Source organism: Lonchura striata, chromosome 1 (assembly GCF_046129695.1).
Source record: "Lonchura striata isolate bLonStr1 chromosome 1, bLonStr1.mat, whole genome shotgun sequence".
Lineage (NCBI taxonomy): Eukaryota > Metazoa > Chordata > Aves > Passeriformes > Estrildidae > Lonchura > Lonchura striata.
Genome location: NC_134603.1, coordinates 147806449 through 147822172, shown reverse-complemented (window position 1 = coordinate 147822172; position 15724 = coordinate 147806449). Strand labels below are relative to the sequence as shown.

At 38.0% G+C, this 15724-nt stretch overlaps 1 protein-coding gene across 1 annotated transcript in view; it reads right to left on the bottom strand.

Moving 5' to 3' along the window:
- Positions 1-15724, bottom strand: part of PTPRN2 (protein tyrosine phosphatase receptor type N2) — a 636037-nt gene that overhangs the window by 370561 nt on the left and 249752 nt on the right. Inside the window, exons 8-9 of the mRNA XM_077789214.1 lie at positions 14473-14513; positions 12618-12991 (exon numbers count right to left, since the gene is read on the bottom strand). Of these exons, the coding sequence (XP_077645340.1) occupies positions 12618-12991; positions 14473-14513 (415 nt within the window). The remainder of the gene's footprint in view (positions 1-12617; positions 12992-14472; positions 14514-15724) is intronic.

The window sequence follows — 15724 nt, the reverse complement described above, 5'->3', positions numbered from 1 at the left end:
TGCTCTCAGCCCAAGGAGAACAACATGTAGTTCAGTATTATGTCAGTCTCACAAGCAGTTGCTCTCACTTGCTTTTCCTCCTCCCAATTGCCAAGTGCCATTGGAAACGCACTTACTGGACGCTGAAATGCTCCCTTAGTGCCATCATTCAAATTATGTATTGTCTTTACCAGACTGTACCTAGTGCCCTTCCAATACTGTTTAGCAATTTAATGCAGCACGGTGATGGACATCCAGTCAGCCCTGTCAGATTAATTCAATTGAATCATTTTTGCAAAAATGAAGAATAATATACAGTACAGAAATGTGCCTGACATTGGAATTGCACTCTTTAAACCTCAATGTCAGTCTAATCCCCAGTAAAATCTCAAGTAAGGTAGGGTTCAATCCACCCAAAATTTGCTTAGATCAGAACACAGACAATGATGGCCAGTTTGCCCATTTTTGAGAGCAATGAGCACTACAATAAAATTGCAAGGCATTTCTTTTTAGACTCAGAGTTGCCTGAATGCTTAACTACAGTATCCTCCCAGCAGTAAATGTATTTTCTGGGCAGGTAAATGCCACTCATACCCAGCCCCTTTTGCTGTCCAAACTCAAGCACAGTGGCATGGACACTCCATTTATGTCCTGTGGAGAATCTTCAAAAGTTTGGCTACAACTGAGCTCAGCTTGAATAGTATTTAATACACATCTAAATCAGAGAATGAAGCAGAGTTTGAAACCAGAATCTAGGAATTTTGGGGAGGACACATTTTATTCAGACTTAAGCTGACATTAATACCACTTTCAATGCACACATGCTCAAAAAACTAAGTTTGGACCAGCAGTCTTCCTTACTCCTGAGTGCTGCAAGTTAAGAGTCAGGTGCATTATTTTTCTCTGTTACTTTTAGGCCTGAAGACAAACCACTGGGCCATCAAGAGGATGATGGACAGCGTTATCTCTCATTTCTGGTACACAGAACACTCTTCCAGCATGTGGGAGTTAAAACTGCTCAGACCAAATTCAGTAAGGTCTCTTCCATCTCCTGCTTCACTTCCCAAGCTCCAAGTGACAAGCAGAAGACAGACAGAAGATCCTAGACACAGTGGCTGTCAGCAGAGCAGCACTAGGCATGCTGGATCCCTGAACATCCTACTTTGTTTGGCATGTCTCAGTGAAATGGAGATATTTTGCAGTCTGGGCTGTCTTCTGGAGTCTTCAAAGGCCCCTTCTAATCAGTGGAGGAAAGAAGGTGTCTAACCTCCCCGTGTGGGTATGTCTTCACCTGTCTCTCAAGAAGCTCCATGATGTGAAATGAAGTGGATGACACCTTGGGGAACATGTGCAGCATCCAGCAGTTTGGTACCTAAATGAGGCACTGGCTTTCACTCTAAATTCTGAAATAACCACATTTCTGCTTTACACCTAGAAATGTGCCTTAAAGGGAAAAGATATTAAACACATGGGGAACAAGACACATACTCAAAGCTCTTGAAAACAGAAGCTGAATGGATGAAATCTGTTGAAGAATTTAATTTCAGTAATCAACTTTTATTAAACAATGGGAGCTACACACAGATTATGCCCTGCAGCCCAAAGTGTTGTATTTGAATTGTAAGATTCTTTCTCATTTGGTTCCTTATCCCACAGATTCACTTGTTAGCAAAAAAAAAAGTCTACCAGAAGGTCTGCCTGGATGAGTTCACCAAAGATCCATGGCTCCCTGTGGTGGTACTTTACTGTAGGAGCTAATCTGAGTTTTGATCTGAAAAATAATTTTGTTGATCCTGCTTTCCACTATATTTATTTTGAGTGTTTCTATTTAAGATTTTTTAACAGTCGTTCTCTTAGTGAACACAAATAGGAACTGTTTTTTACATTTAAGATTTTTTTTTTACTGCTGAGCTGAGAACTGGGAGTAGTTTTTACTCAGTAAAATTGCTGAGAATAATTTTTTCTCACTAGTCTTTCTAAATACTGAATTTTAAGAAAGATGAATTTCCAAGTTTAAAATAATTATTTAAGGAAGTTCCACCTGGCCATTCCTCAGTAATATCCTTGTTTTGATTGACATCAAATCAGCTTCCTGTCACTGACAGAGCAACAGGCTATAACGGTATCACTTTCTTAATATGCAGCACAGTGTCCTTAGTACTGAAGATAAAAAGCTAAACCTAAAAAAAGAAAAATCAAAGTTCAGAAATATGAGTCTGTACTACCATATGGAATGCATTAGAGAGTCCAATAAGGAGTCTGTCTTTAGGATTAATAATGTTGAGGACCAGTTTTCTCTGGCTGCTAACACCATTTGGCAGCAGTATGGACTTTGACTGGTGCAGGCAAAATCCCTGCTGGTGGTAAGCTTGGAGGGACAGCCTGGCCAGCCCCAGCCAAGCTGCCATCCTTCCTCCATGCCTGGAAAAGAGCAGGAATGTCTGTCACAGGGCTGAGGCTGAGGGATGAGACTCTGAGGTGTGTGGAGTATTTCAGAGCTCCTGTAAAATAACTTACAGGTGTGCTAGGAACCATTTGCTTATGACTTGCTCTAATAAACATAAAGTATGAAATTCAGTAAAGGAGGAGTGTGGGAACAGGTAACTTCTGCATTTTTAACCATCCACCTTCATGGGCCAGTCAGACTTGGTTTCTTTCCCTTCCTAGCTCCCCTCTCAGTGCACTGCTTGGCAAGGAAAAGCAGAGGAGCCAGAATGGCAGGACCTGGGCACTGCCTATCCATGGGCAAGGGGCTGGTGCACACCAGCCATGATTGCTTTGCCTGCTAGAAGCAGTCAAGAGAAAAGGAAAAAGAGCAGGAAAGAAATTTCCAGTTCCTGCTGCTGGGATCAAGAAGGAGTGAGAAGAGCCATGCTGAAGGAAGCACATTCCCAGCAGTGCATGTTAACCCCAGACCCTGAGTCAGTTCTCAGCAGCAGCCACCAGCACAAGACTGGAGATTATTGTAGACCACCTCGGACATGCTACTGCCTGATTTTCTAAAACTAGCACTAAATACAGCATAGCTCAAAAGTAAGTGCTAAGAAATAAAGTCCAAGATAATTCTGGAAAAATTCTAAGAGAGGGCAAGAGAAGTGGTCAGCTGTGATCTGCCTCTGTAAGTCTGTAAGGACCACCTAAGAATCTGTCTATCCTGGGAAAAACAGTCCTTTGACAAACAATATACTCCAGTTTCTAATGAACATTAGTTCTTTAGTTTTCTTTCTTTTATCTTATTTTTTTTTTTTTTGGCTTGGGCACTGTTGTATTTGCACCACTAATAATCAAGAAAGAAAGAGGGAAAGACATTAAGAGAGTTATTCGGTAGCAGTATTCAAAAAATAGTATTTCCTTAGTTCCCTGAGGGAAAATTAAAACAGTGAAAGGGTGTCTATGAAATTGCCATTATTCAGGCACTTGCCCAAAACCCAGTCAAAAAGTAGCAAAACACAGATATTCTATCCCAAGAGTACTATGAGCACCTGACCAAATAAATTAGAATATTATACATAAAAAATCAGTCTAACTGATTCATTCTCTGACTCCAGAGGTCAGGAATGGTGCCACGTTTTCCTTACATGATCCTCATGAAACATATGAACCTTGTGTTTAAAAACAGTATCAGTCAAGCACTTTCTGTGTGTCACATGTGCACTGTAGCCTAGGCCAAGAAAAGACAGATACCACTGTGAATTCCTCTTGCCTTATACCCTGCAGCAAGAGTATCCCTTCTGAAAAGAAATAAGATTATGGTTATAATTCTACAAACAATTAGCTAATATGATTATGTATCTGCTTAGCAATTAGAAAAATCTCTCTTTTTAAAAAAAAATCTCCTCCTGAACTCTTGACCCCAGTGCTACATATTACACTAGTTTGTGTTTTAGACATATTGGGAAATGGGCCACTGCCTTCAGGATTTGCATGCTTTCTTTTAAATTTTCAAGTCTGAAAATATGTGCCACCATATGAAGAGCAGGATTCATGTATATAGATATAACAAATCTTCTGTTCAAATTTTTACAGCCTCAGAGCACAGACTATGAGGAGTTTAAAGAATAACTTTGCTTTTTCTTTCTTTTTCCCCCCAAAGTATTATTTTTGTTAATGTCTATTATTCTGTCACACTTATTCCAGCTGAATCTCATCTACTATTGTACTCCTTAATCCCTCAATGTATTTAAATCCATCTGGAATTTTTCTAAATCCTCCATAGTTCTCCCTAGCAGAGACAATTTGCCGATGGGGTACCACTAATCTCTGTACACGCTGAGGAGCAGCAGTTCATGACAAATCTTCCTCTTCTATCTCATAACCAGCTCTTAATCCACAGTGACACTCCGCCCCTTGCTCTGTGACTCACTCTCCTTAAAGTTAATGTGAAGAGCATCCCATTTATGTCCTGTTGATTTGAAGGGTAGGTACAACTTGTGGTTTTGCTGTGACAGCAGCTTTTCTCCCAGGAGAGTCTGATGTATCTCAGCAGAAGATGCTGAGGGTCTTCCATGTGTGGTGCTGCCACAGAGGAGAAGAGAGGGTCCCTGGCACTGCCTCCTGGAGGCCCAGGCTCAGTGGTCCTCACATACAAATAGCCCGGACTTAAATTGTGTATCATTAAATAGGAGCTTATAATTAATGTGGTCTCAGATCACAGCACTTCTCCATCTCACATGGTTTAATTATTTTGGATTTTCCTGGGGTTTTTTTTTATTTTTTTTAATCTTTTTTTTTCTCTTCTAAGATTGGTAAATATTTTAACAACCAAAATAATCGGAAACTCAGCTACTGATGTATGAAATAGATTGATGTGAAACTCCTTGTGTGCAAATTTCAGTAATAACTGAGGCATGGGAGGGCTGCTGATGGTACTGCAACAAAAAGATACAGCTTTATCAAGGTGCCACTAGAGATTTTCACTCCTCTCTTCCCAGTGTCTCCTGTCTCCAGGGAATTGGCTTCATGGCACTTTTTAGTACACCAATACCATGTGTACCAATGTTCTCTGAAGTGAAAGGTCATTTACCAAGCCTGGCTACTGCCAACTTCTGAGCCACCCACCTCACAATCCAAAGGAAGGATGTCACATTAGCCTGAGGAGGGAATAAATGGAGAAAGATATCATCTATTCCTGCCCCAAGGACGGAGCAAGTGCTTCTGCCACCTCAGGCAGCACACAGACTGCTGGAAAGGACAGGGCAACACAGTGACATGACTCTGCCATTCCCATCAGGCTGACAGCCACCACTATAAAGCTATCAAATCCAGCTTTCTCCAGCTCCTACTCCTCTTTTTCTAGACACAAAGGAAGTTTCAGTCATCACAAGAACAATGCATATTATCCATACAATGGAGAGAAGAAATGGAGACCCTAGAGGGGTTTGCTGGAGGTCACAGAGGAGGTAAGTGCCATGGCAAGGACTACTGGGAACATTTTTAATAGAAATTTTATAGCATTGCCATTAAATTCTTTTTGAGCCTACCAAGCCTAAGAAAAATATTTAGACACTGAAACTGTATTTATTTCTCTTTTCTGGAAGTGCCCTGAGAGTAACTCATTTGATAATCTATAATAAAAGTCCTGGGCAGTGATGCTTTAAGTCCATGGTGTTAGAACAGCCAGCCTGCCTTGTCTGTCTGAGATTTTTGTCCATGCTTCAGTGTACCTTCATACATCTTGGAGCATACATCTCCAGTAAAGACTGGGAAGGAATGCATTTCACTGATTCATTTTGGTTTGAACACAGTCTGTGTCTTACATTAAGTTAAATAATGATTAATTTTGTAAATGGTTCACATTTATCCAGAATTCATGAGAGCAACTGAATAACTTTGAAGCACAGAGCTATTCACTGGATTGTTTGAGAGCTGACTTCACAGCACTGTTATTGTAATCATTTTAAGGGCACTGCAATTTTATTGCATTGGGCTGCACTTTGGTTTTTTTATGCTTGTTTCCTCAAAGGCTATATTAGCCATAAAACCTTTTTAAGCTTACTTCTGTTTTGACAGCTCAGCAAATTCCCACTTTCTGTAATTTTTTCCCTCTTTTCCCACCATCAGTAAGTGTGAATCTAAACCTCTTAATACAGAGAGATTCAAGTCCAGACCAATTTGTAACACAAATGACACTTGCTAAAAATCAATGGCAGTGGTCGGGCTATGAAGGTCAGAGGAGATAACAGCATCCTGCAAACAGGAGAGAGAGAGAGAAGTTGAGAAGGACCAACTCTCTGGAGTTATAATCAAAGTGTGACACTGTGCCAGCCTGTGCTTGCATTACTTCAAACATTCAGTACCTCCAGCTGTGTTAATAGTAACAAATTCATACAGATGCTTTGTCGCCTGCAGAAGCACAGAAATAATGGCAATAATCTGTGCCATGATTGTGTTGCCCTCCCTTCTGAGGCTGAAATGGACCCCACCAAAGTACTCCCTAATGCATTTTAAGCTGAATCCTGGAAACAGCTACAGGGTTTACTTGTCATGCACCCTGAATCTCTGATGCAAAAAAGCCTTGAAAATGCAAACCTGTTCTTTCATATCAAATTACTTCTTCATACAAGTAATTAGTAAATGTGATTGAGCACAAATGATGATACACATTTTAATGCACTTTTGACTTTTTATTCTTTCCCTTCCTTCCTATCTTCTATCTTCCCTCAAGGCAGCATAAAGCCCAGACCAATTTATAATGCAAAATGACAAAGAATATCCAACAATACAGTGTTCAAAAAAAGGAGTTCAAGAAACAGAAATACTCATTCATAAAGGGACTAAAGCATCTCCTCTATGATGACAGGCTGAGGAGGTTGGGGCTGTTCAGCCTGGAGAATGGAAGGTTGTATAGGGGACCTCAAAGCAGCTTTCCAGAGTCTGAAGGGGACCTCCAGGGAAATCAGAGGGGGCTCTACATCAGGAAGTGTAGTGACAGGACAAGGGGGAATGGCTTCAAACTAAAAGAGAATTGGTTTAGGCAATATATTAGGAAGAGATTCTTTACTGAGACTCTGGCACGTGTTGCCCAGAGAACTTCTGTTCAAATTTATTCACTGATTTTCTATTCATGAAATTACTTCATTCTAATTTTTAGTGGTTGAGCATTTATATTTTATACACATAATGTGAGTTAAGAAATTTTAAAAAATAAACCATGAAAATTAAATGATGGCATTTTTACATCTGAGCTTCCCAGGACTGGGCAGAACAGCACTGATGAAAAAGTACTGGCAATAGACTGCACTATGATTCAGTATGTTGCATTCCCAGGAATCCTGATCTTTGGCTTTCTTGTTCTCACTCATTTCAAAAGTTTAAAATTCATTACTGTTTCCTAATGACCTGAATGGTAATTACCCTAAAAGCACTGTGATATCCTAGAAGAACTGACCATATGTTATTGTGAGATATTGCAGCATCTCAGGGTTTTAACAACTCCCACTGTTTATAAAAACAAAGCACAGCCCCCAGCCCCATCCTTACTTTGGGCATATTTCATGTGTAATTCTGTAGCCTGGAGTCAGCAGAGTGACCTGAACCTGCTTACTGAGAGGTGATGGAGCTGGACCTGAACCAAGGACATGGAAGACCCAAACATAGGGTGCTAAAGGAGCACAGAGGCATGGAAAGAGGAATGAGAATGTCTGGGAATGTCTGGCCTGGGAAACCAGGCCAGCAGCCATTCCTCTTCAGCTAAGTGGAGTAATACAGATCTGAGGGAGTTCTTGTGGTGCTACCAAGGACTCCAGGCACACTCCCAAAATTGTCCACTGCATCAGGACCAGAGTGAATTCTTGCCTTTAGTTGTTAGTGCAGCGGATTGGATGGTCACCAGCCACATTAGAAAATTAGAAAAATTAGAAAATTAGAAAATTTTCTCTCTATGTTCCTCTAGAAGTAAAAATGCGGAGCTGGGCCAAAAAGAAATGAGAGGAAAATATGTGTGAAAGCAAAGCCCTTCAAGGAGGGAAAGATGGACATTGGGAAGGACTCTTGTAAAATTATCATCAGCAGGTTGAGAATCACATTCTGTCACAATATATTTCAACAGATTTTGAAAGCACAAAAGCTAAGGGCAGCTGAAGTAGAACAGATTCTTATATCTCTGTGCATAGAAGAGATAATAAAAATATACAAAACTGAATACACACATAAAAAAAAAGGCAGTATTTATTGCTCTCTGTGACAAAGCCAGATTAACTACTGCTGTTATTTTTTGTGGATGAATAGGAAGCATAAAGCATCATTTTCCTATGGGAATATATAATATCAAAATTGAGACAGTGAAGCAGTAATAAGGGGGGTATGATCTCTGTCACTTTCTAAGAATCACAAAAAACTGAAGAATTATAGATAGAAAAAAGATTTCATGTCTAAAAAACTCTAGGGACCATGAATAATTATGCATGAAGAGTTGGCAACAGAAAATTCTAGAATTATGTCTTTCTACAGGTTTTGGTGCTGAGACAAAGACCAAATCGTGCCTACTGGACAATATTACAGGAAAGGATTTTCCATGTGTATTATTCAGATAGGGGGTCAAGCAATGTTGTCAGAAGCAAAACCTTTGGCTTTAAAATCAATTATGGACACTTAGGGAACTTATTTATACAAGGGAGGAGTTATATAAGGGAAGTAAAAAATCAGAGATAAAAATTTTACATTTAACTTTTTTTCTAATGTCATCAGTGCTATTCTTTGATGATTTTAACAGACTTCAGTAGCAGCAGATTTTCTGGTTTATGTGTGTTTATAATTTCTCTTAATTTTTAAAGCTAGTTGTAGAAATTAAGTGAAGAATATGAATAAATCTCTTTCTCTTAATAAAGTGCACTTGTAAGTAGAATGATGATTTCAAAAAGAACAGTAAGATATACAGAGAAGGTCAAATCAGTGTTTCTTTTTGAATAGATGTCTTAAAAGACAAGAACATTCTGTTATTATTTTCTAAAAAGAGCTGCAAAGCCTCATGGAATATAAATGCTCAGCTTCTAAAAAACATCAAGATCTATTAAGTGAAAATGATAGCAGCCTTTTTTCATTGCTGTAGATAGTGTGATTAATTTTTCCTATTTATTTTAAATTTAATTTTTAAATGCAATTAAAATGCTTCCACCTGGTAGGGGAAAAATAATGGAGATCATAAAAATACAATTATTTAATGATATGCCCAGGAAAACAGAAAACTTGAGGAATAAACCAAGACTTCTTTACAACCCAGCTTCAGGGTCCTAACCCGAATGCCATCCTGAGGAAAGTAATCATTATATGCAAAGCAGTATCATTTATCACATTTGTAAAGGTGGAGAAATAATATCAAGCATTTGTAATTAACCCAACCCTTCAGCACATTAAATGGGTCAGACTAATCATATCCCAAAGCAACTTTATATTGTGAACACAAGCCCCATTTCTTCCCAGCACCTGAGCAGAACTGCAGCTCCCTCCAATGAATGAGCCATGCATGCAGCATCCAACTCGGTTCACGTGGTGGGAGCAGATTTACAACCTATACAATCTTACACAGACAGTCTGCAATTGGGAGCCAACATATGACAAAACATGAACTATCCTGGAAATGTGTGACACAGCAATGCCAGAAGTTGGCTCGCAAGCTAAGAGAGCTGCCATGAGCTGCCTGTGATCTAGTCTTTCTATGAAAAACTTCAAGCACAAGCCCTCTGATAAAATCACAAAACAGGACAGGATGCTCGGCATTAGGTGTCCAAGCATGGTTTCAGACAAGCATGACTTGATTTTGAAGCTTGAAAGACTCTGTGATTAGCAGCAGAAAGAGATGAACTTTCAAACTAGGATTTTTCTTAGTGCATTTAAGTCTAGCTACTCAATCTCGTATTTGACAAATTGCATGCCAGCTTGGCTATTTAAACTGCTGAGCATGCAGCACCTTCCATTTAAATTTACTGGAGGTGGTAAGAACTACATTTTCTGGAAACTCAGGCTTTGGGTTTCCTCATGAGACACTCAGGAGACTAAACACTGTGCAAATGTTTTGATTGTGGGATCCAGGCCCTCATTTTAGAGCAAATACTGCCAAACAAATGGGAGAACTGGCATTCTTCAAAGAAAAAAACATTTCCCAAATGTGAAGCACCAGAATTTCAGAAAATAGAAAGAGTCCAAAGGCAAGACTTCTCTGACTAGAGAGCACACACTGATGTATCCCAACTATAACAGAGGTACTTTATAATTATGGCAAAAGTAGAACACAAATGAAAATAACATCTCGTAGATTAATTTTAAAAAATAAGATTACTTCAGAATTTTAGAGTTTAAATTAATAAAACACTTCAAAGCTTCAAATTACACTGAGAAAGAAAAAAATCTTACATAAATACTCCAGCAGTAGAATACCAATTTTTTGAAAGAGAAGAGAGTAAACAAAGTAAATCACCAATTTGATTGGTTTCTCAGAATAATGAAATACTGAAGCAGCACAGTGGAGGATTTGCTGGACAATTTTCTACACTGAAAGTGTCAATTCATTCCAAAGCTTAGCACTGATGGATAATATGGATTGGTATGGATTGCAGTGCTGCAACCATCTGAAAGGTCACTTCACTTGACAAACACAGCAGGAGTGACCCACTGTTCTTGCCATTGACAGACTGCCATTTTGACAAATCTTTAAAGTATCACAAATCTTTACTTCAAGTATTAGATGGAAATGCTTATATTTGGTTTGTGGCACAATTAAATGCTGTCATCTTCCAAGCATTTCATGGAGTTCAGTGCAGCAGTGCTAACACCTCCTTGGATTGTGCTTGAAAAACCTCAGAAGCTAATAGGAAATGGATCTCCCCACAAATGTCAGCTATAGCACTGAGCAGAATCATAGGATCATAGAACTATTTAGGTTGGAAAAGACTTCTAAGATCATCGAGTCCAACTGTTAACCCAGCCCTGCCAAGTCCAACACTAAATAATGTCCCTAAGTTTCACATCTACATGCCTTTTAGACACCTCCAGCCATGGTGACTGTTTCAAAGCTTGACAAACCTTTCTAACCTTTCTAGTTTTTCCTAACATGCATTTGGTGCAAACTGGGCTTTTCCCTCTGCAGAGCCTTCCTGCCCTCCAGAAGATCAACACTCCCTCCTAAATTTGTTTCTGCACTTGATCCCTTCATCCAGATCATCAACAAAGATATTAAACAGAACTGCCTTCAGTACTGAGCCCTGTGGAACACATTGCTGTCTACCCAGAGTTACAACCATGGATGTAACTCCACTCCCCACCACTCTCTGAGTCCGGCCACCAACCACTAAAAACCATTAAAAATGGTAAAGCTAACCTATCTTTGTGTATATGGACTCCTCTAGAACCAAGAATCTTTGGACAAAATACCTTCTTCAACAAGTTTCATTGAAAAATAACAGACATAATTCAGAGAAAAGTCATCAGTGGGAGACTAGCTAGGAAGAAAACCAGGTAAGATGATACAGTGAAGAATCTCCAGGTTGTGAACACTGAAATTCAGAACGTCTCCCATTTCACAGAGCTCTGGCAGTTCTAAACTTTACTGCATTTATGAGCCAAATAAGTCTGGATAGCCAAATGAGATGGTGTCATTATGATACTCTTTGGAATAAAGGAGTCTTACAGACTGATATGAGTTAAAAGAGCTGGGGGAAAAGGGAAGTAGTGCTGAGCTGGGGAAAAACTGTCTTCTACCGCATTACATAACATTCCTAGACAGGAATGAAGAGGTGCAGTTAAAGGGTATTCCACCAGTTTCTGGTCTGTTTCTAATGTGCAGCCACATGCATTTCAATACAACACAGTATAGTAAAACCAATAATCCTCTACAGTTCTATTGCCTTCAATCCCGTTAATAAGTTTAAGACAGTCAAAAGAACCAGTACATGCTAAAGAAATTTCTGCTTCAGTTTTTCTATGATGCTGGACAGTGATTTGTAAGCTCATCCTAGAAATTCCCAATTTCTCACAGAAGAGGAGTCAGGATTGCTAATCAAACATAACACTGTTTTACAGAGGGGAAAAGGATATGAAATTGCCTACATGGTTCTAAAATCCCAAATCCTGTAATGAACTGTGCATCATTAGGGGGGCTAAAGTTGCCTTTTTGAAAGTATAGTATTAAATGTCAAATTCATTAGTGGCATGACTTGAAAGCATTAGGCCTTTCTTTCGAAACTAGCTGCATATGTGATGTTTGGATTTCTATATGTGTTATTTTCAGATCAAAACAAAACCACAGAGAAAATACTGTGCTGTATTATTGTGTGTCGTTTTCTGAAAGAATGACTCAGGCATTGATATTTAGACTACTTTCAAGTCAAATATTTAAAGCTCCCATACTAACCATAAGCACACTTAGTGACATATTGGAAGGTCACTAGAACATGAGAAGATAGAGAGAGGTCTAAGCAAAAGACCTACAAATTTAATGTCTTCTGCAAGGGAGGAAAGGCAACTGTAAGAAAATGGAACTGTTTGCTTGTATTTTCATCAAAGTACTGAACAGGTTCCAAACAGTTTCAGATGTATTAAAAATCAGGCTGTGGCATTTTCCTCTTGTGCATTCATATTTCACTAGGTGCAATAACTTTGTCTTTTCCCCCGTTAAAAATGCCATTCAAATTGGCTGCTGTACTTACTCTTTCACTGTCACAATATAGCCATATTCTTCCTCCTGAGAAGATTTCACTTCAAGTTGTAAGCCTTGTCCTGTGTTTTTCTGAGGCTTTTCATAGGAGTTTCCTTCCTGCATTAAAGCATTCTTAATCCAGTAGCTGGTCTGGCTGGGGTCTTCGGAGTCAGATTCACTGTTCTTTGCAGTTGTCAGCTCCCTTGAGAAAGTCTCACTTTTTACATTTTCCACACCAGCATTTGTTTCTTCTGAGGAAGAAGGGTCAGTTTCTTTAGATTTCTTAGTTTCTGTCTTTGTAGGTTCTTCAGCAATAAGGTCTTTATGAATATTTTCAGCTAATGCGTTCTCATTCAAAAATCTAATTAGTTTTGCAGTGTTCTCCTGTATTAAAAGAATAACATTATTTTTAAAACTAAACACAGGAAGGTTATACTCACCAAACCTGGATACAATTTTTTCAAACTCTTATTGGTATGGTAGAATCTACTCATACAACTGTTGCATGGTCATTTTCTTAATTTCTATAAGCTGCTAGACTATGTTAAGAACATGCTGTTTATTCAGTAATAATAAAAGAGCATTAAATTATGCCACTATAGTTTTTTTAGTAGTTTCCATGTGTCTTTGTGTTTAAGTACTGACAGAAATTAAACTTTGTTATCACATAAGTTAATGAAAAGGACAAAAAATAGAAATGTCCATCAATATTCCTGGGTTGGGCCTGAAAACTTTCATACCTCTTGGGTCTCACAAGTTATAACACCAGAAAAGGAACAGATATTATCTGACCAATTCTGTTTCCCTTCTTCATCTCTAGAAATGGTGACAAACTGTGTGTGGATGATCCAACAATCTCAACATATGATCACAGAAAACCAAAATCTGTCTAATAAATCAACAATAAGCAAATGAACCAGAGTCAAAACAGGTGCCTCGAAAAATTCATTAGTTAGCTTCATTACATAACTTTATTGCAGCCAAGCATTTGGGAGGAAATGATGGCTAATGGGCACTTTGTGCTCTGTGTCACATGAAATTCTATTCAAACATTCCCTTCTCAAACTGTCACTAAAAAATTTATATATGAGATCCACAGTAAGTCTGTTGTGACTACAGCACTTCATTCCTTGATGATTTTCATGTGGGTGTTTAAAGCTCCTGCCACTCTGTGTGTGCTTCCCTTGTTTGATGGAAGGACCAAAGAGATTTTACTGTGAACACAAGAGGATTTGCCCACTTACGAGTCTTGCAGTATTAGCTTTTCATAGAGTACCTAGTAGGAGAAGTTTAACACATTTTTTAAAAATATTTCTTTGAAATTTTTTTGCTCCATGAAATGGAGAAAAAGAAAGATGAATATACCTCAAAAATGGCTAAATATTGGACAGCAGTCCATAGGATAAAACTCAAAGCTCAGGAGGAATATTGTAAAAGTAATTTGGATTAAAATGCTAATTTTGGTGTTACTAGCTAGGGTGCAAGATGTAATGCCTAGAGCTTTTGTTCCCTAGAGCTGATGTTCCCCAGGACTAAAAGCCAAAGGGGAAAAGAAGCAAATCTACTGATTTGAGGAAAAGCCTGAACTTTGTGAATCTGTTATAAATTCTGTCTATTTAAAAATTAGAGAAAGGGGGGAAAAAGGACTTGATTTTGATTTTTGAACATCAAAACCCATTTTGGTTAAGGTTTAAATAAATGCTCATTTAATATTTCAGTGCATTAAAACAACATGTGTGTTATTGAATCATAGCCACACAAAACTTAGAACAAGTCTTATATTTCAGAAGTGTGAGTTTGTCTCTCACTGCGTACAGATATTCTGAGATGGAACACTTTTTTTTGTTAAAATACTGGTACTCTACCTCTTTATCATTTCTCACACTGGCTTCGTGCACTCCATTATCTGTAGGATATAAAAAGCACAAATATAGTTATGAAGGGCAAACATCATATACAAAACAAAGACTTCTCATAGGGTGCTTTTTAGCAATGTTTTTTTTTTTATGTGATTTAAACATTGAGACATCAAAGCTGAAAAAGCAGAGTAAGGAGCACTGTATAATTTGTTATTGTTATTCTAACCCCACTTTGATATCAAATTAATGTGAGATCAATAGACAGAATACTTCAAGAGCCAATGTAATAGTGTTATTTTGCTAATTAAGTGTCAAATCATCATATGAGTTTACCAATATCTGAGGAAAAAAAAACCAAAACAGAATAAAATGGCTCTAGCTTGCTGGATGGACATTTATGGTAAAGGAAAAGGAAACATGTACTTCCCTTATATCTATTTTGATGGAAGAAAATGAAGTATTTCAAAATATATCATTCACCAAAATCATGTTACAGTTTAACTACAGTGATAATATTCAGTCAGTTCCTTAACCTCAGTCAATAATACTGGCTTTTTGCTTTATGAACTGAATGTCATTCATCTTTCCCAGCATGACTCAAGATAAATCCTCAAGTTGGCTCCTTTTAATCTACAACAAATCAGAATAACCAGAATATCCCTAGCTAGTAAGGATTTCAGTATACCACCATGAAAACAGTTAAAATCATTTTTTATGACCTACAGTACACTTTTCTGACATACTAGATATTACAGCATTCCTAAAATAGAAAAAGGATGAGCAGTAACTTATGCTCCACTGTGGTATTCACTCATTAATTGTAATTACTGTGGCTTCTGAATCTGCATCACCAGGAAAATATGTGTGCTGACAGAAACAAATAACCATAATAACTCTTCTTATTCCCTACGAAAGAAAGGGAATGAGTGGGTTTCTACCTGTAACTTGTCACAGATTTTTTCTGCAAGTAGCTGTGGCATGTTAAAAAATGACTATCTGTAAAACATATCCTTTTTCTCTGCATATTTTGAAATACATCTTGTAATATAATAATTTCCATTATCATTTTGCTTAAACATCTCATTTTCAAGAATAGGAAATTATACCACACAGCAAAGTGGAAATTAGACCAAAAGCAATTCTTATTTCAATATAATTGAGTGTGTAGATTTATCTTGTTTGTGAAGCTTGAAGACCAAGTGTTCATAAACAGATTTTTTTGGTAAATGAAGAACCTCCTGTAAAAAGAAAAAAAAAA